General features: G+C 47.0%; 1 protein-coding gene across 2 annotated transcripts; it reads left to right on the top strand.

Annotated features, from left to right (window-relative positions):
- Nucleotides 1-1643: 1643 nt before the first annotated feature.
- LOC101103860 (pancreatic lipase-related protein 2) lies at nt 1644-20861 on the top strand. Of its 2 annotated transcripts, XM_042238524.1 has the most exons (13): nt 1644-1669; nt 1864-1966; nt 4739-4893; nt 6954-7079; nt 9474-9608; nt 10314-10425; nt 11453-11572; nt 12761-12880; nt 15336-15454; nt 15868-15997; nt 17167-17278; nt 18902-19069; nt 20742-20861. In XM_042238524.1, exons 2-13 carry the CDS (start codon nt 1918-1920, stop codon nt 20803-20805), a joined length of 1410 nt encoding a protein of 469 aa, XP_042094458.1. In that variant the 5' UTR covers nt 1644-1669; nt 1864-1917; the 3' UTR covers nt 20806-20861. The 2 variants fall into 2 exon arrangements, with proteins under 2 accessions (XP_042094458.1, XP_011958385.1); XM_012102995.4 differs by having other exon boundaries at nt 1644-1966.
- The last annotated feature ends 6196 nt before the right edge of the window (nt 20862-27057 follow it).

Raw genomic sequence — 27057 nt, forward strand, 5'->3', positions numbered from 1 at the left:
TGGGACTGTCTCCTTTCAGGGGAGGTCCAGTGGCTAGGCACACCTTCCAGAGCCCCAGTGGCAAGAGATGGTCACTCCAAGGGCTGATCAGAGGGACTGTTTACAGAGCTGTGGACAGGGTCAAGGGAATCCACTAGGGAGGCTAAATCACCCAGGGATTAGCAGCCCCTGAAAGCTTCTACTTTCCCAAAGTCTGAAGCTTAGCTAGAGGGAGCTGTCATGAGAGTCTAGAAGGAACTGGGGGTCAGATGACAAGCTGCTTGAGGAGCTGAAGCTGCCAGGACAGAGGGGCAGCCATCATGGGATCACAGCACAGAAGGGAACGAGCCTGGGGAAGAAATACCCCAAACTCTCCCTCCTCCCACCTCCTTCCCATCGATGGAAGTCAATCAGAAGGCCAAGGGCAAGTGGTGCAGAGATGCTGTCCATTGAGATAGCTTCTAGGGCACAGAGCAGGAAGGAGAAGGCAGGAAAGATATGGAATGCATTCAGCTCACCATTAGCTTCCACTGTCCTATTCTTTCATTCAACAAGTGTTTATGGATCACCTAGGATCTGTCAGGTGCCTGGTTATGGGAGTGGTGGTAGAGGAATCCCAAGACACTTCTGGCTGCCAGAAATGTTTTTCAATCTGGTGCATATACATTTGTTCCCTGGTAGCTCAGATGGCAAAGAATCTGCCTGCAGTGCAGGAGACTCAGGTTCAATTCCTGGGTCAGGAAGATCCCCTAGAGGAGGAAATGGCCACCCACTCCAGTATTCTTGCCTGGAGAATTCCGTGGACCAAGGAGCCTGGCAGGGTACAGTCCATGGGGTGGCGAAGTGTTGGACACAACTGAACGACTAACACTTTGTTTCATCTTCATACACTTGTCAAAGTTCATTAAACTATACTTGAGTTTTTAAACATAGAATTTATGCACTTTGGAGCATCTAAATTATATGTCAATTTTTAAAACAGTGGGATGGCACCTGGCCATTCACCCAGGGTCTCCTCTTGGCCCTGAAGGAAAGAAAACACCTCCAATCTTATCTCTGGGTCTTAGACGATACTGTTTCCAAACAAAGCTGTATTTGAACAGTGTTTATTTTACTCTTTTGAGTGCCTCCAACTGCAGGGCTTTTATAACTCTGTCCGGGTTCTCTAGAAGGATGCTCCCCGCCCACTCTACCCCCAAAGTAACCAAGGGCTGTCTTCATAAGCCGCCCGCTTCTGCATGGCTCTGCCAGGGTCTGCAGGGCAATGAGATGAGTCTAGGGTTTCTGTTTCCCTAGGGATTTTTGAAAAGGAAGCCCTGCAGCTTGGCGTTTCCCTGTTATCCCTAGGGGAGCACAACCTTTGGGCAACTGTACCCGTGAATTCAGGTTAACAGAGCCCTTTGAGATCCCTCAAAGTCAGTTTCCCTTTCCTCGAATCTCACTTCAAAAACAGTCCTGCTCCCCTGGTTGAGCTGGCTTTGTGTGTTTATGATAACCTAGGTTCAAAGCAGGCATGTGCAGAGCGCTGTCTGCCCCCGCTTCCCCCACCCTACCTCGCAGCAGCTCCCTGCCCCAGCCCCCCTCCACCCCGCCCTCTGGTCCTTTCCTGAGGAATCCAAAGGATCAAGCCTGGTTATAAAAAGCCTTGACCAACCTGCTGGGCTGTGCCTGGAAGCCCTGGGGCCACACGGTAAATCACTTGCCCTGTGAGGGCAGGGAGAGTGGGAGGGGCTGGGGCTGCCAGAGGGACCTGGCCCAGAAGAGGGGTGCTGAGGCTGAGTCCAGGATCGGAGAGAGGTGCTACCCGCCTCCCTGTGCAGGGAGGCTTCAGGGTTCCTGGGGAGGGCCTCGAGGGTACTGAGGGGCACTTACCATGTTCACCAGCCTCCTGCCCGTGCATCTGGGTGTCCGTGCGCATCTCTGGCTTCATCCACGAAGATGCTGCCCTCCTGGACCATCGGTCTTCTCCTGCTGGCCACAGTCAGAGGTGAGGATGCGGTCACCACCCCTTGGTAACCATGCCTGGGCTGGCCTTGCTTGGGCTGAGACAGACAAGAGGCATCATTGTCACCATTATCTTAATAACAGTATCCTTATTTCTTGATAAAACCATCAGTACCATTCAAGGAGTTTGACTCTATGGCAAACACAGGGCAGCCGGCTCAGCACAGATGACCCAGCATCATCCAGCTTGGTCCCATTTCTCCAGTGTCTGGAGCGGGTGACAGAGATGGCAGGCCGCTGGGGCAGGTGGACAGTGCGGGGGGGCGCGGGGAGATCCTTCTCAGGCCCCCAGTACCCTCAGTCCCTGGGCGTGGACAAGGGCTCTTCTGCAGACTGAAAGGCATGGATCTGTCCCCCTGAGAACTCCCATCCTGGCCCACCTCCTGCCTGGGGGAGATGCAGAACCCCAAGTTTTTACTTGTCCTAAAACCTCCCAAAGGCCCCTCGAGCCCCAACCTGCTTATTCCTATCCCCGCACCTCCTCTCAGGGGTGCCTCCCAGGTGCTCTCTTTCCCAAGCTGTCCCATCTTTGCACCTCCTCTCCCATCAGTCAGAACCCCTCACTGCCTGGCTCAGGCCCCCAAACCCTGCTGAGCACACTCTCACCAAGAGCAGATGTGGTCTCCTCCAGTCCTTTCGAGGACTTTCTTCTGCAGCCAGACTCTTGTCCCTTGTCTCCTCGTCTTGTCCCCAGCCCTTTCTTACCTCTCTAGAATTCCACCCTGGCCTTGCAGCAAGACCTGACCCCTAGCAGCAGAGTCCTGGGTGGGATCTGGCTATTCCTCCAGCCTTCTGGACCCCTCGTGGTCTCCTCCACTGCTCTGCTGCTTCCTGCTGCCCTAGGGGCAGGCATTCCCAAAGGTCACTCCCACACACCCTCCTCATCTTTCTCTTCCTCAGGGTCAACCCCTTGCCTAGTCTCCTCCAACACCCTCTTAGCCCTCCCAAGTTCCAGGCAGCTCCACTACGGTCATCCCCCACTCCTCAAACTCACTTGTGCCAAACCACACTCAGCCATCACCCTCACCTCCAGCTCCCTACTTTTGCCTTAACTCCCCTCAGAGAGCAGAACGCCCACCCCCTCTCCAGGCCCACAGCCACCGCACTCCAGGCTCTGCTGTCTGTCAACCTCTTATACTTGGCTCCTTAGAACACCTTTGGGAGCACAGCCCTGCCCACCCCACTGGCCAGCTCAGCATCCCCAGCACTTCCCCACCATCCACCCAACAGCCCAGGTGTCTTCACCTGGCCTCAAAGCCCCCATCTTTATCATCTGAAGCAGAGATTGCTTTAGTCTCCTGGGCCCTTCGGGCAGGACTGTTCTCTCTTCCCACAGTGTATCCAACGCTATCATTATTCCTTCCCAGTTACCTTTCCTCTCTTTCAGGGCAGGGTTTTGATCTGATTTGTCTTTGTGGCTCCCCAGCTGCTGGGCTTCTCTGATGGCTCAGGCAGTAAAGAATTCCCCTGCAATGTAGGAGACTCAGGTTTGATCCCTCAGTTGGGAAGATCCCCTGGAGAAGGAAATGGCAACCCACTCCAGTATTCTTGCCTAGAGAATTCCATGGACAGAGGAGTTTGGCGGGCTATAGTCCAGGGGGTCGCCAAGAGTCAGACACAACTGAGTGACTAATACTCTCACACTTCCACACACACCCCAGCTCCTACCTTTATTCCCAGTTAAGTTTCTGGGGTTCAAATCATGGATCCACCACTGGCTGTGACCTTGGAGAGCTTCCTTTGTCTCTCTGTGCCCTGGGTTCCTCGTCTTTCAAACAGAGGTAAATTCTTTGATCATAGGACCGTTTGGAGGCTAAAGTGGCTAATACTGATAAAGTGCTGGTGTGGTATCTTGTACATTGCAAACAACAATTATTAACTATAACCAGTTTTTGAATGAATGACCAACATTTGACACCATCAGTTGAGGAAGCCTAAGAGAAAAAATCCACTGTAATCCTCTAGATTTGAAATTATGTCACCCTTGATCATACCAGGGGTGACAGAACTGTGAAAATGTCTCATGGACTGGAGAAAGGACCTTCAGATTTAGATGAGGTTATTTGAGTCATCAGTTGCATGCATGGAGCGTCTACTCTATACAGTATGATGTGAAAATAAATTCTCTCTGTTCTTAGGGCATTTGCCTTTTCAAAGAACAGCAGGGAAGTCTGAAATGGTAGAGAATGACTTGAGGGGAAAAGGGGCATTAAGGGATGACATGAAGACATGTAGATTGAACAAATGCCCGAGAATGCCTACTGTGTGCACGGCCTGTGCTGGATATAAGGGAGACATCAAGACTCATCACGTAGCATTTCTGTGCCACGGGCATTCATAGGCACTTGATAAATACTTGATGATGGGTGAGTGGCTAGAAAGGGCTATCTGGGAGTTTTCTGGAAGAGGTAGTCATAGGGCCAAAGATTCCCAGATTTTTCAGCAGTTCTCCAACTTGCCTGATGAACAGGGGCACTTACTAAATATGCTGTTTCCAGGGCCCCACCCCAAACCCTCCAAATCAGAATCTCTGAGGGAGGGGCCTGGGAGTGTGTATATGCTCATTCACCCCCAGCATCCAGGTGGTTCTTATTATCCAAAAGTTTGAGGAACACTAACAGCAAAGATGAAGATGAGATTAGCCTTGGTCAGCCCTTCAGGGCTGTGCCCTGAAGTGTCCTCGCAAGCAGCTGAGTTGACATTGCTCCTTCTTAGAACCTCACAAGGGTCCTGTTTGTTCCTCTTCCTGCCCCAGGAAAGGAGATTTGCTATGAACCTTTTGGCTGCTTTTCTGATGAAAAACCATGGACTGGAACCCTTCAGCGGCCTTTAAAGTTATTTCCCTGGTCCCCTGAGGACATCGACGCTCACTTTCTTCTATATACAAATGAGAACCCAAATAACTACCAAGTAAGAGGGGCGTAAAATGACCGTATAGTGGTGGTGGGGTGGGAGAGGATTTGGGCACCCACACTGGAGTCTTCATGTGGTTGCCTAAGGAATAATTCATGGCCTTGGAACTTTCCAGAAGGTGCTTCCTCACCAGTGATAGAGTTAGAACTGTCTGAACTCTAGGGATCTGATGAAATCTATGGATGCCCAACCTGGAAACTGACATATTCTGTGCATTTGTGCACAGAACTTCAGGACTTCCTAGGATTAGAACCTTGTTTGGGGGAGAAAGTGGGTATGAGTAGCTTTTATGGAGAAACCCAGGCCTTTGTGTCCCTGGGAGGGTCTGGTTTCTTTCTGCACCAAGAAGTAGAGGGAGCGAAGCCCCTCAGAGGGTGGGGACCGGGAGACAGAAATCCTTCCTTAGGAGCTAGAAGGGAAGCAGGGGACATTTAATGACAAAGGAGAAAAGTTGGGGACCCTTGGAGCAATCTTCAGTTCCCAAAAAGTTGCCAGGTGAAGACCAGCAAGCTTACTCCAGGTGCTCATGTAAAGTAACTATACTCTAATAACAGTTTTTTTAAAAAATAGGGAATGAGACTGGAGCCCCTGAAAGGGTAAGATCATGAGAGTCCTTCTAGCACATCAGGATGTATGGACTTGACCCACCAGGGAATGACTTTCCTAAGGCAATATGCCCGATTGTGCAATAAGCGCTTGCATGGAAAAAAATTGTAAAATTAAGATTTTAAAAATTAGCTTGCTCAGAACTCAAGCAGCTCACAGCTCTGGCCCCAAACCAAGTTTGAGATAGCACGGTGTCTGTATATAGGTCCCCAGGGTCACCTACTGTGAGATTCTAAGTAACAAACCCGGCACTCAGAGTCCCCATTACAAAAAAAGTAGATTAAAAAAAAAATGAAATTTATGCCAAAAAAAAAAAAAAATCCTGAAAGGGTATGGTAGATGTCTGCAGATAACCAAAGAGGTCCTGGGAGAGAACAGCTGAGGAACCCCTGGGCTTAAAGCAGCAGGCATGACGGGAGATACAGTTTCATGGAACAGAAAGGGCTTTAAATACATAAAATAAAATGCATTGGATACAAAGGAGTCATCTTCCATGGTGATTCAGATGGTAAAGAATCTGCCTGCAATGCAGGAGATCCAGGTTGAATTCCTGGATCGCGAAGATTCCTCGGAGAAGGGAATGGCTACCCATTTTAGTACTCTTGCCTAGAGAATTCCATGGACAGAGGAATAGGCAGGCTACAGTCCATGGGATCACAAAGAGTTGGACACGACTGAACAATTTTCACTTCACAAAGGATACTAACTATATTGGAAAACAGTTATCAGAACATTTAAAAAGATTAATGTGGGATATGGTAAAATAAGCTGCTGCTGATGCTGCTGCTGCTGCTGCTGCTGCTGCTGCTGCTGCTGCTGTTGCTGCTGCTAACTTGCTTCAGTCGTATCCGACTCTGTGCGACCCCATAAACGGCAGCCCCCCCAGGCTCCCCCATCCCCAGGATTCTCCAGGCAAGAACACTGGAGTGGGTTGCCATTTCCTTCTCCAATGCATGAAAGTGAAAAGTGAAAGTGAAGTCGCTCAGTCGTGTCCGACTCTTTGCGACCCCATGGACTGCAGCCTACCAAAGCTAGTACATGGTAATAATTAGCTGCTTTATTATCTTGCTAAATAACAAGGTCTAAGGGTTGGTCTAATAACTTCAGTCATTTTAAATAGTAATGAGTACAAATGATATTTTAAAACATGTAAAATAACTATAATATTAAATGAAAATACCTGTGACTTCTGTTGGTGACAGAGTATGGCTAAGACTACTGTGGTTTGTTGCTCATCAGTTAAAAAAACACTGTATTTCAGTATATAAACATCTGTAAACTTGGACATTCTGAATTCTATCCTCAAACCCAAATAAGTCAGGAACTCCTTTTCTAGACTTACCCAGGTTCATGGGAGTTGAACCTGTGACCTCATCTTATGGGAATGGGCTCTAAAGGGCCTGTGGCTTGGAAAGACCAACATTTAAATTCATCTTTTCTCATTTAACCAGCGGATCAATATCACTGACCTAGCCACTGTCAAGGCTTCAAACTTCCAACTGGACCGCAAAACACGCTTCGTCATCCACGGCTTTATAGATGATGGGGATTCAGGCTGGCCTACTGACATGTGCAAGGTAGGCACCCACCCTCCTCATCTGGTGAAACAAACGCCACCAACAGAGTCAAACACTGCAGCCCCAAAGGCTGGGAAAGAATGACCTCCAGGGAAAGATAGGTTCTTTCTAAAACCACCGAGGAAAACTCAGATTCTCAGAGGCACCCACTCTCAAGTTCTCCCAACTTACCAACCTCCAGCCAAATATCTCCTTATGATGCTGAAAAGACCCAGAGTCCAATCAAAAAGTCCCAGAGGTGGAGATGACAGCCAATTACCTGGTATTTGTCTCTGATGGTTTCTGTAAAAACCCCTGTGTGGCATAAAAAATGCATTATCCCCTATAGCACTGCTATCCAGTAGAACTTTCTGTGATGATGGAAATTTTCTATATCTGTGCTGCCCAAATCAGGAGCCCCTGGCCACCTGGGCTTATCGAGAAACTGACATGTGGCTAATGTGACCAAAGAACTGAATTTAAAATTTTATTTCTTTGTAATCAATTGTGAAGAGCCATGAGTGGCTAGTGGCCATGGCACTGGGCAGTGCAACTTTAAAGAGATCATGAATATCGGTAATGAATTATTATTCATACCATCCAGTTCCTGAACAGTTACCGTGACTCTGGCATTGTGCTAATCATTCCACAGTCAGTCCTTGTCCTGTTTAACCCTCTCAGCCTGGGTGTGAGGTAGGTACAGTTATGGTTCTCACTCTATAGATGAAGAAATTAAGGGCCCCCCAAAAATTTGGTACTTGCTCAAAGTTGAATCCAGAGGTGGAATGCAAAACTAGGTCTTCCATGTGCAAGATACCACAACTCCATGTGTCTACAACTTTAGCTGTAAGAGGTGCCCACGCATGGCTCTTAGAGGCTTAGGCTGCACTGGGATGGACCTGAGCAGTTCCTTGTCAAGGTTCTCTGCTCCCCTTGGGCTGGATGTTCACAAGTGTCTCCTGAGGCCCATCAGGCTGTGTAGGCCTGGAAATTGGAGAGCCTGGTGCATGCAATCCACCATGTCATCCTAACCACTAGCCAGCTCTTCCCAACCTCAATGAACAATAATGAACAAAGGAAATAGTGTTCATTTCCTCTATGAAATGGAGGCCTCCCCAAATGAACAAAGGAAATAGTGTTACCTTTCCTGTTATTTGGGCTTCCCTGGTGGCTCAGATGGTAAAGCGTCTGCCTGCAATTTGGGAGACCTGGGTTCAATTCCTGGGTCGGGAAGATCCTCTGGAGAAGGCAATAGCAACCCACTCCAGTACTCTTGCCTGGAAAATTCCATAGACAGAGGAGCCTGGTAGGCTATAGTCCATGGGGTCGCAAAGAGTCGGACACAACTGAGCGACTTCACTTTCTGTTATTTATTTATTTGGCTGTGCTGGGTCTTCACTGCTGTGTGTGGGCTTCTCATGGCGGTGGCTTCTCTTGTTGTAGAGCGTGGGCTCAGGAGTGTGGCCCACTGGCTTAATGGTCCCACAGCATGTGGGATCTTCCCTGATAAGGGATTGAACCGCTGTCCTCTGCATTGGCCGGGGGGTGATTCTTAGCCACTGCACCACCAGGGAAGTTGTTTCTTTTTCCTCCGAAGGGACCAGTATCTGTGCTTGGATGATACCACATGACACAAAAGATGCATGTATCCGGTAGAGTGATATCCTACCTCTGTCTAAATTTCATCTTATCAGACTCGTCCCTCAATACAAAGCATTGTTGGGAATATGAAAGCAGCTTCTCTGTAATTTCAACTATCTAGTATAAGAGTCTGCAAACTTTCTCATAGAAGAGCAGGTAATAAATACTGCAGCATTTGTGGGTCGCACGATTGTAGTTCCTGTGGTTTCTCTTGTGGCTATGAAGCAGGGGTGGACAGTAGGTAAACGAATGGATGTGACTGTTTGCAATAAAACTCTTGGGCTTCCCAGGTGGTGTGGTGGTAAATAATCCACCTGACAATGCAGACAAGAGACATGAGTTCAATCCCTGGGTCGGGAAGATCCTTCAGAGAAGGAAATGACAACCCACTCCAGTATTCTTGCCTGGAGAATCCCATGGATGGAGAAGCCTGGTGGGCTACAGTCCATGGGGTTGCAAAGAGTCAGACAAGACTGACCAAGTGACTTAACTAAACTAACTAATCCCTGACCTAGTAAGTCATCTTTCTGACATGGTTGTGTCAATGACCTTCTGTAAGGCCTTAGACAGGTCACTTTGTTCCAGGCCTTAGTTTCCACATCTGCTAAGTGGGAATAAGTATATTCCCAATTCATAGGGCTATGGTGAGGACCAGGACAAAAGTGAGGAATATTAAAGCCTTGATGCAAACAAGCTAGGTGCTTGATAGATGCGAATTCCTGTCTCTGGAGTGTGCAACCGGTGGCTGTTAATAAACTGGTTTCTCTTCCCCAGAAAATGTTTAAAGTGGAGAAGGTGAACTGCATCTGTGTGGACTGGGAACATGGGGCGTGGACAGAATACACCCAGGCCGTCCACAACACTCGGGTCGTGGGAGCGGAGATAGCGTTCTTCGTACAAGGGCTGTCGGTAAACCCCTGCCCGGGACACATGCTGTGGGGAGGGGGCAGGGAGGGGGCCAGGTCAGCACCCCAGGGCACCCAGAGGCAGCCTGGGGACCCATGGGGTCAGGCAGAGCTTGAAAGCCAGGAGTCAAGGAAGGCCTTTGCTTCAGGAAGCTGCAAACTTCCCTCCCTGGCTGTCCTGAGGATCCCTAGCTGTGAGGCCAGGGGAAGACTAGCCTCTTTGAGCCTCAGTTTTCCTTTTTGAGATAAGCCTTCCTTGAAGGTTGGTCTGGGAATTGGAGAGCGAGCTGGGCTGCCCGGCAGCTCGCAGCCCAGCAGAGTCTTCATCCTTAGGGAAGGTCCCTTACAGTCTTCGGGAAGGCCATGAACTATGCTCTGAACTGGCCCCTATGGGGGGAGTCCAGGAGGGAGGCCCATGGTGGGGTATGGATGGGACTTCACCGTGCACACAGCCAGTCCTGGCCAAGGTGACCTGCAGACGACACGGTGGTTGCTGGTCAGCACCAGTGCCTCACAAGCCAGCCGGACCCCGGGACCTGCAGACTGTGGCCAGCGGAAGGCCGAGTCACGCTGTCCTAGGTGGCGGCCTGGAGCCAGAGGTTATTCCTCCCAAGCTTCCAGGCCGGGTTCTGTCCTCATCCCCGCTCCCCCAGAGCCAGCGCATCTGTCTACTCATTCCTCTGGTAACTGACGCTCCACCCCTCTGCAGACCGAGCTGGGCTATGGCCCCGAGAACGTGCATCTCATTGGCCACAGCCTGGGTGCACAACTGGCAGCTGAGGCCGGCAGGAGGCTGGGGGGCCAAGTGGGCAGGATCACAGGTAGGGACGCAGGGTGATGTAGGATGGGGTAGGAGATGGGAGGGGGGAAGAGGGAGGGTAACCCAGCCGGCGGCGGGGCGGGGGGGGGGGCGGTTATTGTTATTATCCCCGCTTTCCAAGTTCAGGGAGAACAGACACTGAGCAGCACCAGCACTAGACGTCGGTCATCGAGTCCTGGGTGCCCTGCTTCTTCCACCCTCAGCTTCTATTTGAAGATGAAATTGTCATGGCCCCTGCTTCAGGAAGGGCTTCCCTGGTGGCTCAGCTAGTAAAGAATCTGCCTGCAATGCAAGAGAGCTGGGTTCAATCCCTGGGCTGGGAAAATCCCTGGAGAAGGGAATGGCTACCTGCTCCAGTATTCTGGAATTCCATGGACTGGATAGTCCATGGGGTTGCAAAGAGTCAGAAAAGACTGAGCGACTTTTCACTCGATGCCTCAGGAAATTCATAGTCTAGTGCAGCAGACAGACGACTAAGTAGGCAAATAAAATCCAAAGTAGAATTAACACACCAGAAGAAGCCTATACAGCAAGGAGGGGAGATGGGCCGAGAAAGGAGAGGCCACATGTTCCACGAGGAGCTGGGGTTGGAGGGAGTCTTGGAGGGGCGAGGTTCAGATTAGGGGAGAATGTGGGGAGGTGAGCTGCAGGCTGGGGGCTGCCTGAGCAAAGACACAAGGGAACAGACTGTGTGGGACTCAGAGGCTGGGCAAGGACCAGGTCAGGCCCAGGAGATCAGACTTAGAGAGTAGCGGCCCCACAGGAAGGAGTGAGGGGAAAAAGAATAAGGGAGACAAGGGGAGCAAGGGCGCCACCCCAGTCCTCCATGGAGCCAGACAGCGGGGACTTCCTGATGCTCTTTGGCAGCCAACGACCCCACTGGCAGCCTTCTGAATCCTTCCAACTATGACTGCTGGGGTGTAGCACCCTTTGTCCAGAGATCTCCGTGGATTTCGCGGGTACAGGGTTTAGATCCTGGCTGGTCTTAGAGTGCGGCCTCCCTGTCCTCCTCCCCTCCCCATTCTCAGGGCTGGACCCGGCACAGCCATGCTTCGAGGGCACGCCCGAGGAGGTTCGGCTGGACCCGTCCGATGCCATGTTTGTGGATGTGATTCACACGGATTCTGCCTCCATAATCCCTTTCCTGAGTGAGTCCCCTCACCTCACCTCTTAGGGACCAAGGCTGTAACTGACGGGAGCAGTTCCAGGCCCAGGCGTGCAACCCCTGCCCCCCTCCCCCAACCCCCGACACATACCGCAGGGTGGTATACAAAACAGGTAGCCACAGGAAACAGTTTGGGCACTGACTAGCCAAAATAGGTGTCAGTCACAAACCAACAGTTCAGTGCCAGTGATAACAACCCGAGGCCCCTGGTCGGACAGCAGACGTCTATAGGCCATGGGAGGCTCACCCAGTCTACATCTCTGCATCCTTCCCTGGTCTGCCAATATCGAGAGTGGCAGATGTATTTATTATCAACGTTTGACCTGTACTTGCAAAATGCAAAGTGAATTTTTGAATTTTTTTCCTTCTTATGGCAAAGCTTTGGTTAAAGTTTGTTTTGTCAGAGATTAAATATCCTTAATTCTTCTAAAATCAACTCATGAAATGTGCCAATGAAGAATATGTTTTCATGATGCTATCACTTATGGAGCGTTTACCATGTGCTGCATTGAACATTTTGTACACCTTTACTCATTAATCATTGTGATTTCATTGCCCTAAAAAGTGGGTATTGTTATTACCATTTCATAGCTGAGGAAACTGAGGCTCAACAAGGTCAAATGCTTGCCCAGGATCACAGATCTGTAAGTAGAACCAGAATGTGATCATGGGCCTGTGGGCTTCAAAATCCAAACCACTTAGCCACTATGCTCTGGTTCTCAATACAGCAACATAATTTATGTGGTCTCAGCATAACACTATCATGTAGAAACCAAAATTTTTAAATGAGTAAAGTCATAAAAATTGCACCAGCCCTGACATGTGTCTTCTGGTGCATAATGGTATTAGGACACCAATAATAGTATCCAAGTTGTTCAGAGTCTCTCCAAGACAGACAGACAGACACACGCAAATACAAGTGTGCCTGCTCACCCAGAACCTACCTTCCCCCTCATCTCCTGTGCTCCATTCTCTCCTCCCTTGTCTTGCCAAGTGCTCATCTCTGAGAACTTTCTACAGAGCCAGAGACAGGGTGGCCGTGCCGAGGACAAAATTTGCCAAGCAGTTTCTTGCTCCCGCTAGAAGGAGCTGAATGCTTTCTGTAGCCATCACCTGACTCTGGGACCGCCTTCCTCCCACTCCGTGTTCACCTCTGCTCCCAATGTTTCAGGTTTGGGAATAAGACAAAAAGTGGGCCACCTGGACTTCTACCCAAATGGAGGAAAGGAAATGCCTGGATGTCAGAAAAACATCCTGTCAACCATCATAGATATAAATGGAATATGGCAAGGTACGTGAATGAAAGAAATGAGCCCAGCTGCTCCACTTAGAGAGAAGGCAGGGTGTGTGGTGTTGATAGACATTTTCACCACAGTGGCCTGAGATAGTGACTCTGGTTAACCCCATTTTACAGACAAGGAAACTGGCTCAGAAAAGTGATAAAACTGGCCCAAGTCCACCTTATATTGAAGGCCATTTTCCGGCTGCAAAGCCCAACCACATGCCCAGCCTGTGCCATCCCCTGCCCTACACCAGGATGCTGAGACATGGGCTGCCCTTGCCTATCGGCTAGGACCCAGTTCTGGCTTTGGCTCCCATGCTCTCTCCAGGGTCAGCCCCTTGGAGAACTGCAGGGTGGAAGCAAAGATGTGAAAGGGTTTTGACTTTCTTGCCATTTGCTGTTATCAGATGCTAGGAACGGAAAGGAAGTGAGCTGGCAAGAAGACAATGGGGAGAGGGAGGAGGGCGTGCCCTGCAGTTTTGGAGGCACGTGTGAGGAGGCAGAGGCTGGGGGTCTGGGAGAGGGGGCTAACCTTGTGTGTGTCTCTGCTCATCTGAGAAATCAGGCTCAGTGCCCCTAATGTTACATGACCTGAAGCACCATCGCCGTCAGCCAGCCGTCCCTTTTTCTGCTTTGGGCTGTTCCTGTTACCACTTCAGTGAGAACAGGTTTCCCTCTCCTCCCTGAAAGTGGAGACTTTGAGTCTGCGATCATCTCATTTCAGTCTTTATTTTTCCGAGCTGGGAGTTCCCCAAGGCCAGAGGCTGTGTCCCGGGCCTCCGGGCCTCTCCTCGGTACCCTGTGCTGGTCCAGAGCAAACTCTAGTCCACCATTACCTTGAGTTGAGTGGCCTCCTGTGGCATCTTAATATTGCTTGTACTTCATGTGAAAGAGCAGAGTCGGTAAGACAACAGCCAGCATCCATCGCCAGTCGGTGGAGCCTTTGACCTCCCCTCTACTCAGCACCTGGCACCCCACTCCAGTGTTCTTGCCTGGAGAATCCCAGGGACAGGGGAGCCTGGTGGGCTGCTGTCTATGGAGTTGCACAGAGTCGGACATGACTGAAGCGACTTAGCAGCAGCAGCAGCAGCTACTCAGCACCAGGCACCTCCTGGTGGGGTGTGTGTGTGGGGTGTGCTCTTCTGCTGATCTGCTCTCAGAATGAACACCAGAGTCACAATGAGGGCTGCCGTCTCCCAGCAGTGGCAGGCTGGGCACACATAATAGGAAGGAGCCCAGGTTTAATTAGAGAGACGACAGGGAGAGAGAGAACAGCCTAGATGCTGGAGCGGGTTTCTATTGTGTGCACACCGGGTCACCCTGGCGCAGGCACTGAGGAACAATTACCTCCACTTGCTCCTCTATTATGCAATCCCTGGGTAGCAATTTTGGATGAAAGAAACAATTAAGTTCGAAACAGGTTCTGTTGTCTGGTAATGAGTGCTGGTGTGGGACACGCAGGACTGGGGGCACTATGAGGTGATAATTCTCCCCCAGCACAAAGTGCAACCTTCCTTTCCCCCGTGTTGAGGGATAAAGCCCAGCAGACCTCCCAGACGTGGCCACCAGGTAGGTCAGGGTCACTGTGGATCACTCCATGGGAAGTTTTGTACCAAGTATTAATGGCTGGAGAGATTAAAAAAAAAAAAAAAAAGGCAATTTCCCCCAACAAGAGGACTTTGGTTTAAAGAGAAAGGTGATCATAAAATGCAGAGAGAGTGGTCGGAGGCCACGGTGACCTTGCCTTATACTGCTTTTACCTTGTGCCTGGAGGAATAAGGAGAAATTTCTCAGCCTGAGACGGTAGACAGAAAAGCTGGCTTCATGTGAAAGGTGAAATATATACGTATATGTATACTCAGTCACTTCTGACTCTCTGTCTGACTCTCTGTGACTCCATGGACTGTAACCCACCAGGCTTCTCTGTTCATGAAATTGTCCAAGCAAGAATGCTGGAGTGGATTGCCACTTCCTCCTCCAGGGGATCTTTCTGATCCAGGGGTCAAACCTGTGTTTCTTGGGTCTCCTAATTGGCAGGTGAATTCTTTATCAGTGAGCCACCTGGGAAGCCCATATATATATATATTGCTAGCCACACCTCCAAAGCCCCCAAGCTTTCATCAATCATTTACAATACATGCCTGGCCCTGGAGGATAAAGGTGCTTGTTAGAACTTCTCACTCCCTAACACTTGCCTAGCCCTGAGGAGGACCTCCCCAGAAAATGGACAGTACCAGGGAGAAGAAAGCAACTCCAGCCAAGCACCACTACAAACAAGCCCCCAAATTTTCTACTTGCCAAGTATGTCAAGGTCAATGGTAGAAGTTTTGAACTGTGGCCAAGGTGTTCAGGAGCAGTGATACCCACCTGTGAAATGCAGAGGTGATTCCTCTCTCAGTCAGAATGGTTCAGGCTTCAAAAGTTTAACGCCTCTTGTGAGCCTCTGGGGCCTTTGTCTTCCCAGGAGTCCAAGACTTTGTGGCATGCAGTCACTTAAGAAGCTACAAGTACTACTCAAGCAGTATTCTCAACCCTGATGGCTTCTTAGGCTACCCATGTGCCTCCTACGAACAGTTTCAGGAGGTAAGGCACACCAGGGGCTCAGGGAAGATGGTGGTGGTGGTGGTGGTGGTTTTGTCCCTGTGACTTGGAACAGAGTAGAGATGTAACTCCGTGGCTGAGGAGAGCCTTCCTCCTAGGAGTAGGAGGAACAGCAGAGATCTGAACTGTACTGGGCCTTCCCTAGATCCCCAGCTTTTCATTCTGGAAAATTCCCAGTGGATGCATGGATGGATAGATGGATGCAAGCATGCATGGATCAGTGTGGGGTCCTGGGGAGCAGACACAGAATGGATACCTGAATGGAAAGATGGATAGGTAGATGAGAAGATGGATGAGGGATGGATGGATGGATGGGATAGAAGATGAATTGACTGAAAGAATGAGTGATGAGTCCAAGGCCTACGAACCACAGACAAACTGTTTTCTTTCACTAGGGTGGCTGTTTTCCTTGTCCAGCGGGAGGATGTCCCAAAATGGGGCACTATGCTGACCAATTCCAGGGGAAAACCAGTGCTGTGGGACAAACCTTTTTCCTGAACACAGGGAGCAGTGGTAACTTTACAAGTAAGTTTCCATTTTATGAATTTAAAAATTCTTGCAAATAATTTTAAAGGTGTTTCAGCCTTCATAGGACCCTCGGTAGCAATTTAACAGAAACTCAGCTCCAACCATTTTAAGCTATAATGAGGGACAGTAGAATGGCATTTGTCTTAGGTCTCAAGTTCACCCTTTAACCAAAAATCCCGGTCAGTGGAATAAAGTACAGTGATTGGCCCAAGCTGGGTTACAAGTTCACTCACCCCTGTGGCCAGAAGGATGGATCCATAACAGAAGAAGAGCGTTCAGTTCAGTTCAGTTGCTCAGTCGTATCCGACTCTGTGTGACCCCATGGACTGCAGCTTGCTAGGCTTCCCTGTCCTTCTCTCCCGGAGTTTGCTCAAACCCATGTCCATCGAGTTAGTGATGCCATCCAACCATCTCATTCTCTGTCTTCCCCTTCTCCTCCTGCCCTCAATCTTTCCCAGCATCAAGGTATTTTCCAATGAGTCAGCTGTTTGCATCAAGTGGCCAAAGTATTGCAGCTTTAGCTTCAGTATCAGTGCTTCCAATGAATATGCAGGACTGATTTTCTTTAGGTGAGGTGGGGCAAAGTCGCTGTAAGTCAAGAAGTCTCCCCACTAATTATGTCATATCAGTCCCCCTACATATACACAGTCAGGTTGTGTTTTTGTTGTTTTGCCCAGCTTCTCATTTAAAAAATACCAGATAATGAAACGATCAAGATTCATGTGTTATAAGTAATGGCAGCTGAATGAAGAACAATTGTTGTTCAAAGGAGTTTCAAACTTTAAAAAGTTATGTAGCACTTTATAAAACACTTCATGTAATCTTCACAGTATTTGTCATGAAAGATCACAGTTTGGCAGTCTCTATAATGTCTTACATGCATAAGACTTTAACCTAGTCATTCTTCTTCTCAGAATTTACTTAGGAAAAATACTTGCATATGTGAATGGGAATATGTGCTCAAGAATGGACCCTGCAGCATTGTTTTTGATACCAGAAGATTGGCGGTTGGGGGAGGCCAGGGAGAGCAACCTGGATCTTAGGACACCAATCCTCACTGAAGAAAATCATCATGTGTATTCACTCCTACCCCTCACCCACAGAAGACTCAGCTTGGAACAAGACTGCCTCCATAGTTAATTCAATGATTGCATTTCTTTGGACAGGTTGGAGATATAGGGTATCCGTCACACTGGCTGGAACAAAGAAAGTGAGGGGGTCCATCAGAATTGCTTTGTATGGAAGTAATGGAAACTCAAAACAATATCAAATTTTCAAGTAAGTTTGATAGTAAAGGGAAATGACCAGACTTTCCATGGTAGATTACTCGTATGAGATTAGGTATAAACTGCTTTATAAACCTAGCCACCTATGATATGGAACTATTGAATCCTGAAATGTCGAAGCTGGATGGAAGTCTAGGATCTCGTTCAATCACCCTATTTACAGACGAGTGAAAAGAGGGAGAAGTCACTATTTAACATGAGACAAATGCGGACTTCTTCTGAATTGTCATTTGTTGCTTCCCGACTGAGGTTTTATGAATATCCAATTCTCCTCAGGCCAGGCGCATTTGTGTGGCAACTCCCTCCTCACCAACACGCACACTTCATCTCCTACACATACACACAAAGGAAGCCTGAGGCCACTTTCTCATTGCTGTAGTAGCCTCCGTGCCTACTTCTGCTGGGTATATGAGATGCTTGGTAAATGTATGTTGGACAAATGCATAACAATGCTGTAAAAGGGCTTCCCTGGTGGCTCATATAAAGAATATGCCTGTAAGGAGACCTGGGTCAGGAAGATTCCCCTGGAGAAGGGAAAGGCAACTCACTCCAGGATTCTTGCCTGGAGAATTCCATGGATAGAGGAACCTGGTGGACGACAATCCACGGGGTCACAGAGTCAGAAATGACTGAGCAACTAACGCTTTCACACTTCCAACGCTGTAAAAATAGATTGTTTTCTGCACTAAGTTCTACATAATAATTTTCATGTTAAAACTCTTTGACCACTTCCTGTGCTACATATGAGGTGATAACAAATAACTTCAGCTGACCCGCAGGCATCTTTGAACATAAGATATTGCATTAATTAGTCCCACAGTAAACCAACAGGGTTAATGCTGCTGCTGCTAAGTCGCTTCAGTCTTGTCCGACTCTGTGAGACTCCATAGACGGTAGCCTACCAGGCTCCCCGTCCCTGGGATTCTCCAGGCAAGAACACTGGAGTGGGTTGCCATTTCCTTCTCCAATGAAGGAAAGTGAAAAGTGAAAGTGAAGCCGCTCAGTCGAGTCCGACTCCTAGCGACCCCACGAACTACAGCCCACCAGGGTCCTGCACCCATGGGATTTTCCAGGCAAGAGTACTGGAGTGGGGTGCCATTGCCTTCTCCAACAGGGTTAATATGCAACCCCAATATGCAACTCCAAATATTTAACTTCCCTCTAGGGACAAACTGTGTGTGTGTGCTTAGTCGTTCGGTACATCTGACTCTTTGCGACTCCATGGACTGTAGCCTGCCAAGCTCCTCTATCCATGGAATTTTCCAGGCAAGAATACTGGAGTGGGTTGCCATCTCCTACACCAGGGAATCTTCCTGACCCAGGGATCAAACCCACATCTCTTGAGTCTCCTGCATTGGTAGGCAGATTTTTTACCTCTGTGTCACCTGGGAATCCCAGGGAAAAACACAATGGAAATCTAGAGTCTAATATTTTTAAAAGTTGTATTGTTTACAAACACCTTTGTGATTTACCAGTCCCTGGATGTGTATGAAGTTATACAATTTATTTGCAGAAAATCAGCAACAGTGGCTGTTGTTTGGAGAAACAATAGATTGCTATCAACCTATGTATTTATATATACACCTGATAAAATATTTTATGTCTATGTTTTCAGAGGATCCCTCCAACCAGATGCAAGTCATATGCATGACATTGATGTGGACCTCAATATTGGAAAAGTCCAGAAGGTCAAGTTCCTTTGGAACAACAATGTGATAAATCTCTTCCGGCCCAAACTAGGGGCTTCCAGAATTACAGTGCAAGGTGGTGAAGATAGGACTGAGTGCGTATCTTTTATTCCATCTAAAGCTTTATTTTCTATATTTAGCTATCAATCTGTTCACCAGCCCATCCATTCATCCATCCAATCACCAACCTATGCATCTATGCATTTATCCACTAATACATGCATCCAGCCCTTTCTGTTCATCCACTTATCTGTCCACTCATCTATCCAGCCATCTATCCAGACACCTGTCGTCTCATGCTTCTGGCCATCCAGCCAACTATCCATTCATCTACCCAACTATTCATCTCAACTCTCCATCTATCCATCAATTTACTTTTGAAAAATAAATGATTTCCGTAAGCCAAACTCATGTTGGCAGGAGCAAGGCATCAGTATTCAGGCATATGTTCAAGAAGGGCTGATTCGTGTTGATGTTTGGTACAAACCAACACAATACTGTAAAGCAATTATCCTTCAATTAAGAATAAATAAACTTTTTTAAAAAGAAAAGAAAAACAAAATCATGTAGACCCATGAAAAAAAAGAAATGGGCAAATATGAAACTGTTTTATCCTAAACAATAAGGAAGACACCTGGGAAGTACTTGGAGGAAACCTCTGAGTTAATTTCAGCTGGGGAGCAGTTAGGAATGTAAATTGCTTTGTTTGGAGACTATGGCATGTATTGGATCTAGCTCATAGTGGCAAACTCTTCTCATTCAGAGGGAACAGAACCTTACCTGGTAGGAGCTGGGAGGGTACCCAGCTGTATCTAAAAATATGAAAAGAGAAAAGTCCACCTTACAAAAGATCATCATTGCCAGGCTCAAAACCCTCTGGGTTTTTTCTTTGCTTTGCTTTTGCTATTTTATTTTTTTATTAGAGTATAATTGCTTTACAATGTTGTGTTAGTTTCTGCTACAACCAAGTGAATCTGCTATATGCATACCTATACCGCTCTCCCTCCTGAGTCTCCACCCCACACTCCCGTCCCACCTCTCCGTGCGTGTGTGCTAAGTCACTTCATCGACTCTGTGCAACCCTATGGACTGTAGCCCGCCAGGCTACTCTGTCCGTGGGATTCTCCAGGCAAGAATTACTGGAGTGGGTTGCCATACCTTCTTCTAGAGGGGGGTCCCCAACTTAGGGATCAAACTGTGGGAAGTTTCCCATGTGTCCTGCATTGGCAGGCAAGTTCTTTACCACTAGTATCACCTGGAAAGCCCCATCCCATCCCTCTAGGTCGTCACAAATATCATACATTAATGCACATATATGCAATCTAGAAAAATGGTGCCGATGAACATATTTGCAGGGCAGGAATACAGACACAGATGTAGAGAACAGACATGTGGGCGCAGCGAGGAGAAAGGGAGGGTGGGATGAATTGGGAGGGGAGCATTGACATTTATACACTACCATATGTAAAACAGATAACCAGTGGGAAGCTGCTGTATAGCACAGAGAGCTCGGGGATAACCCCTTGGGTTTCGAAAATCCTGGGTCTGACCACTGACTCACTCTCAGCTCTTTAAAAGTCCAAGGAAGAGAGGAGATTGTTTGAGGGGGTTTGCTTTCTGAGCATCACTTGGACTCTGCCTCGGGTAGCAGAGCTTTTCAGTCAAAGGGGTCTGAATTCCAGCGGATTAGCCAAAAACTGTTTACTCACCTGAAGTCACTTTTCAACAAGCAAAAGAGCCTCATGGCAGAAATGTTTTCCTCCACAGGTATAATTTTTGCAGCAACAACACGGTGCAAGAAGATGCATTACAAACCCTCTACCCTTGTTAAAAATGTGGTGCCCCTTTTATCTTTGTGATAATAAATTTTCAATGGCCTTGTTCTGATGTTGTTAGTTTGACGTTCGTCATGTTCTGAGTCACATTTTAGAAAAGATTTGGGGACTGGAGCCAACTTGGCCACAAGATAATGTCTAAAACATTCTACTGGTCCACCTCCTCCACCATCTCTCTCTTCCAGGATACTTTGTGTGGTCTGTCCTAATGGATTTTATATCCTTAGACAGTGGAATTCTGTCCTGCTTGAAAACGTTGCTTCCACATGTTGCCCACTCAGCTTGCAGTATCCTGGGGTAGAGAGCAGACCCCATGTAAGAGCAGCCTGTGGCATGAGTGACTCTGGGAGTAATCTAGGTGGAATCTGCCTCCACCATGGAGGGAGAGGAGCTTTAAAAGAATTTACTACACGAACATGGCACAAAATGCAAACGATTCAGAAGTGAGCTTTTACCCAAGGTCCTGTCCTTCCAGCTTTGCCCTAGGGCCTCTCACTTCCTCTTCCCAGAGACAACTTGAGTTCTCCCTGAAATAGTCTCTGTACAGAATATTTGCACACCTATCTCACATATCCCAGCCCTATATCTCTCTTAAAAAAAAAAAAAGAATTTATAAGCTATGACAAACGTAGACAGCAACAAAGATTCCCTTAGTCAAAGCTATGGAATTTCCAGTAGTCATGTATGGATGTGAGAGCTGAACCATAAAGAAGGCTGAGTGCTGAAGAACTGATGCTTTCGAATTGTGGTGCTGGAGAGGATTCTTGAGAGTCCTTTGGACAGCACAGAGATCAAACCAGTCAATCCTAAAGGAAATCAGTCCTGAATATTCATTAGAAGGACTGATGCTAAAGCTGAATCTCCAATACTTTAGCCACCTGATGTGAAAAGCCAACTCATTGGAAAAGACTCTGATGCTGGGAAAGATTGAGGGCAGGAGAAAAGGGGGTAACAGAGGATGAGATGGTTGGATGGCATCATCAATTCAATGGACAGGAGTTTGAGTAAACTCCGGGAGATGGTGAAGGACAGGGAAGCCTAGTATGCTGCAGTTCAAGGGATCACTAAGAGCCTGACATGGCAGAGCAGCTAAAAAACAACAAGTGTCCTACTAATTTTCTCAGAAAAATTTAATTCTCTGAATAAGTCCTATACATACAAGGTATTTGTTCTTCTGGTTTTGATTTACTTCTTAGACGTTTTCATCTTTCTGGACATCCAACGTTTTGTAAACCTCTCGGCATTTTTTTTTTCTTGGATCCCCAAGCATTATTCAAAAACAGGGCTGCAGCCTTTTTTTTTTTTTTTTTTTTTACTGTTAACCTCTAGTTATCAAGAGACAGGAACTTGTTTACAGTAGTTCTGTTGGTTCCAGGATCATGGAAATAATTCTGAATGAAGGTTTTGCCTGCTTCTTGCCTTGAATCTCTCAAATCTTGGTCTTTTAGCCTTATAGCCAAATAGCTTTTATTCTGGACAACAGTCTGTAGTTTTTGTACTTTAGCTTTCTTAGTCACTTCTCTTTTCAAACAAGTGGAAACATACAATACATACTGTTCTCACCTTGCTTTCCTCACTAACAGTAAATTTGGATATTATTCTCTAATGGTCCAGAAAGGGCATCTTCATTCTTTGTGTGGCTTCACAGAGTCCATCAAGAGATGTATGTGGTGTGGTTGTTTTTGCTGATGGACACACAAAATTTTCCTATTAGGAATATTCATGCAATGATCCTTTTATGCTATTCTAACATGATATAAATTTGTCCAAGAAATGCTTAGGATGTTTATTTTGATTAGTGTTGCCAAATTGCATTCCAATTTACACGCTGACCAACAACACGATAGGCTGAACTGTATGAAATTGTTGCTCTTGGGAGCCAAAACAGTCAAATATTGATAATTCCACATGGTTTGTTCTAATACGAGAGGGTTTTGCACCTTCACCAGCTTGGTAAATTGTCAAGCTTTTTGTCTATTAGGTACCTGAACGTGCTTTTCCTTTCACTGCAATTTGTGATTGTTTTGTGATAAATCAAAAGTGAATATTTTTTCAGTGTTTAATGGCCTTCTGTGTTTCTTTTTCTGTGAACTGTCCAAATTGTGTGTTGATTTTAAGATTTTTTAAAATATATTTACTCTAAAGAATTCTATAATACTAAGAAATTGGAGGACTTCCCTGGCCATCTGGTGTTAAGACTGCGCTTCCAATGCAGGGGTGAGGATTAATCCCCTGGTTGGGGAACTAAGATCCCAGATGCCATGGGGCAGGGCCAGAAGAAAAAAGAAAATTGGATTGTTCTGTCGCAGGAAGATACTTCACCCAACTTATCCCTCTCCCTGGGAGAAAACCAGAAAGTCAGTGGGAAGGCCTAGAGCAGTCACTCACAGGGCCTGTAAGTGCAGCCTGGCCTCAGGTCCTACAAAGTTTCTGCAGATGCTGTAACCCTGGGCTACCCAGAGGACTCACCTCCCTGACCTCACACCTGGTCAGGGTCAGGTTTCAGCTTTTCTTCCTGAGCCGGCTAGGGCGTTGGCCTTTGTGGTCTTCATCCAAGGCCAATGAGTGGATGGGGAGTCTGTGCCCAGAACTTAGGGGGCTCAGTGCCGCCACGGGCGGAACTGCCAGGATTGCAGCAGAGTGTGGCCCTTCCATCTTGGCCTCCTGCCCATGCTCAGCCTCCCAACAGCCCCCAGCTGACCTGCCCAGTCAGTCCTGGGGCCCCCGTGACTAAATAGGCTGGTTGGAGGAAGAAGGAGGCATTTTCAGGGCCTGGGGATGGCAGAGGAGGGCACACTTATTGGGCAGAGTGGGTATAGCCACCACTCAGTTCTGAGAATGCAGAAATGGCTCCTTTAGGAATTTTGTGAATGGCATTGTGGTCCCAGGGATTGGGATTGAAGAGAATGGCAGGTGATTCAGCCCCTGAGATTCTAAGAAAGAGGCCAGAGAGAGTCTGCCCCTCCCTTTATAAGGAAGCCTCTTATTTGCAGCAGAACTAAAGGGTCTGCGTTTCAGTACCTTGGGGGTTTTCTTTCATTCTCCTTTTTTCTTTGTATTTTCAAAAATGTTTTTTCTTGAAGCCCTATACAGCATGTATGCTCTCAGCCTGATGCTGTGAAATAGGTCCTTGTCTGATACCTCCTAGACTTCCTAGATCTCAATAAACTACAAATTAAAGAACAAAGGTTCTCAGCCTTGACTACGTAGCAGCATCGCTCTGAGAGATTAAAAAAAAACAACAACAACCAAAAAACAAAAAACTCACGTTCAGGCCACACCCAGCATCAGCAGCCACACCCAGTTGAGGCCCAGCATCGGCAGTTTGTAAAACTCCTGGGAGATGCACAGCTAAGGCTGAGAAATGCCATATGTGTTTCCTTCTAAAAGTTTGTAAGGACACTTTCCCATCGTTCCTCTTTTAAGTGATACAGGACTTAAATGCCTGGCTCTGAAGGAAGAGGGAGCTGGCCTTGGGTTCCCAGCTCTTTCTCTGCCTGTATCACCAGGGCTGGCTCCTTCCCTTCTCAGCCTCAGCGCACCGGGGAATTACAGTATCCCCTCTCCCCCACACAGGGTGGCTGCAATGATTAAATAAGATAGTTCAGTGCCCAGCACATGATAAACAATCAATAAAAGAAGCAGGAAGGGCAGGCAGCCCTGAGCTCTTCTGTAAGAGTGACAGACACCAAAGATCAGGACTGAAGACAAGCATAGCCTCAGAGAAGGTATTTGAAGTGGACTCAACAAAGGATTAGTATTCAGAATACAGGAGGGAAAGACCAGCCACATAGAAAAGTGGACAAAATGACATAAGCAGGCAACACATAAAGAGATACCTGGATCACAAATGTTTGAGATTCATCTCCACTAGTCATTGAGGGAATGCAAATGAATTTTTTTTTAAGTACATTTAAGCGAAGTCGCTCAGTTGTGTCTGACTCTTTGCGACCAGCCTCCTCCATCCATGGGATCTTCCAGGCAAGAGTACTGGAGCGGGTTGCCATTTCCTTCTCTAGGGAATCTTCCCAACCCAGGGATCGAACCCGGGTCTCCCGCATTGTAGGCAGATGCTTTACCATCTGAGCCACCAGGGAAGTAATTTGCACCCATCCAATTACCCAAAATACAACTTCAGTAACAACAGAGAAGGAGCTGGGGTCCACATATATCACCATGTGCACATCTCCCAAATGTTCTGTTGAAGAGAAAAGTAAGCATCAAGAAGATAGCATCTAGACACAGAAGTTACCATTTATACACATTTCTGTTCACAAAATACAGCTACTCACTGCAGATGTGGTTGTTATTGTTGTTTAGTCGCTAAGTCATGCCTGACTCTTTGTGACCACATAGACTGTAGTACACACTCCAGGCTTTTCTGTCCACTATCTCCTGGAGTTTGCACAAATTCACACCCACTGAGTCACTGATGCTATCTAACCATCTCATTCTCTGCCACAGATGTGGTCCAAAATATCAAAACAAGGCTATTTAAAATCCTTCTTTATTGGTGGTGTCATATTTTTGATTAACAAAGGGATTTGAAGCATTATGACAAAAGGCTTATCTTGGCTAATTCCAGGTGGTAATTACAATGGTGTTGTCGTTATTTTTTCGTAGTTTTCACTTTTTATCCAAATTTAAGAGGAAAAAGGAGAGGGGAGTTACAATAATTTGGAGTTCCGGATCTGTGGCTGGTAGGAGGCATTGCAGATGAAACGTTTCTAAGACCCCCAAGATGGTCCCCGTCTGCATTTGGACTTGAACCCTGACTTATCTATTACTGTTCCCAAGACACAGAGCAAGAGCCTTCCTCCTCTTACTCTTGGGGACCTGTGTCTGTTGCACCAAAACTCTCCATCATCAGCTCCGGACAGTCTTGTCCTCAGTGTTTGGCTGTCAGCCCTGTGCTGGTGGCCACTACTGATAAGGACCACATCCAGCACCCAGGCAGCACCCTGATGGAGCCAGCCAAGACCACGCTTAAGTAACAGCTCTATTTCTTAGCGTTTACCGCCACAGGCACAAACCTCATAATTCTACAAAGATCTCACTGAGCCAGGATGTTAACAGCAACAAAGAGGCAGCACAAAGCCCTTCACTAAGAACCAGCATCTTCATCCTGTCTTCTAAGCCTCCATAGGGGGAAAAAATGTGAATACTTTACAAAGCTCTTTTGCAAAATGGTATGTTAAATGAACAACAAATTACTTTTTCTTTGACTAGCTTTTAATGCTAATAGTGCCATTTATTCCTGACCTTCAGGAATATGAGATATTTTAAATGACAATGTAAAAAGAGTTCTTGTTTGAAAACGCAAGCTACTTTAGACTGTGTATTATTACTTGTAAGTATAGCATATGCCAGCATCACTCATTTCAGCATCCCATTTATATCTAACTGGTATATATTTCAGTTGACAGTTATTGTTCTCCTGCATACGTGTCAAATTCCTTAATGATGACTCTGACAAAGGCGCAGACCTCGGTATATATAAATTACATTTGCTACCATATAATCAGTGTTATCTATTAGAATGCTATTTGTGACAAATCATGTTCCAAATAAAAATTGAATTGATTTTTCTGTTATTTTAATATTGTGCCGCTTGCAGCGAGCCTTTGATTGAATCTTAAACACTTTAATGCTCTGTTTTTGTTTGAGGCAGATCAGAAATGGAGTTTGCACGATTCACAAAGCTAAAATGATTTGTAAAACAACAAAATCAAATTTCAAAAAGCATCTTTATTTTCAAGCCAAGGGAATAAATTTGGTAAAGCTATCGTTACAGGGTACACAGCCTAACGATGAAAGCCTTGCATGCATGGTTAATTTCTATGCATCCATTTTCATCTAAATTAGATTTTAACTTTAATGTAGGGTATGAAAAACCTCTACAGGTTTTTATATCTACCTTTTCTCTCAAGCAACCACAAGCCTTCTCCTGACTAATCTGAGATTGACATCACTCCCGTCCTCTCCCTCTTGGGAGTGAGTTTGAATTACATTGTGTTTTCTGGGGCACAAGGGGATCGATCTGTGATCCTCCTGAGGGATCTCTCTCTCAGAAGGGCACTTGCTTGACCTATCCTGCTTACTAAAGAAAGAACTTACAACTTAATCCTGACTAGCATCAAACATTTGGGTTAAGTTCTGGTTTAGAGCAGGGGTCAGTGACTTGGGGCCACGGGCCACCTGGTTTTGTACAGCCCACTAGCTATGAATGGTTTTCACATTTAAAAATT

Source organism: Ovis aries, chromosome 22, assembly GCF_016772045.2.
Source record: "Ovis aries strain OAR_USU_Benz2616 breed Rambouillet chromosome 22, ARS-UI_Ramb_v3.0, whole genome shotgun sequence".
Lineage (NCBI taxonomy): Eukaryota > Metazoa > Chordata > Mammalia > Artiodactyla > Bovidae > Ovis > Ovis aries.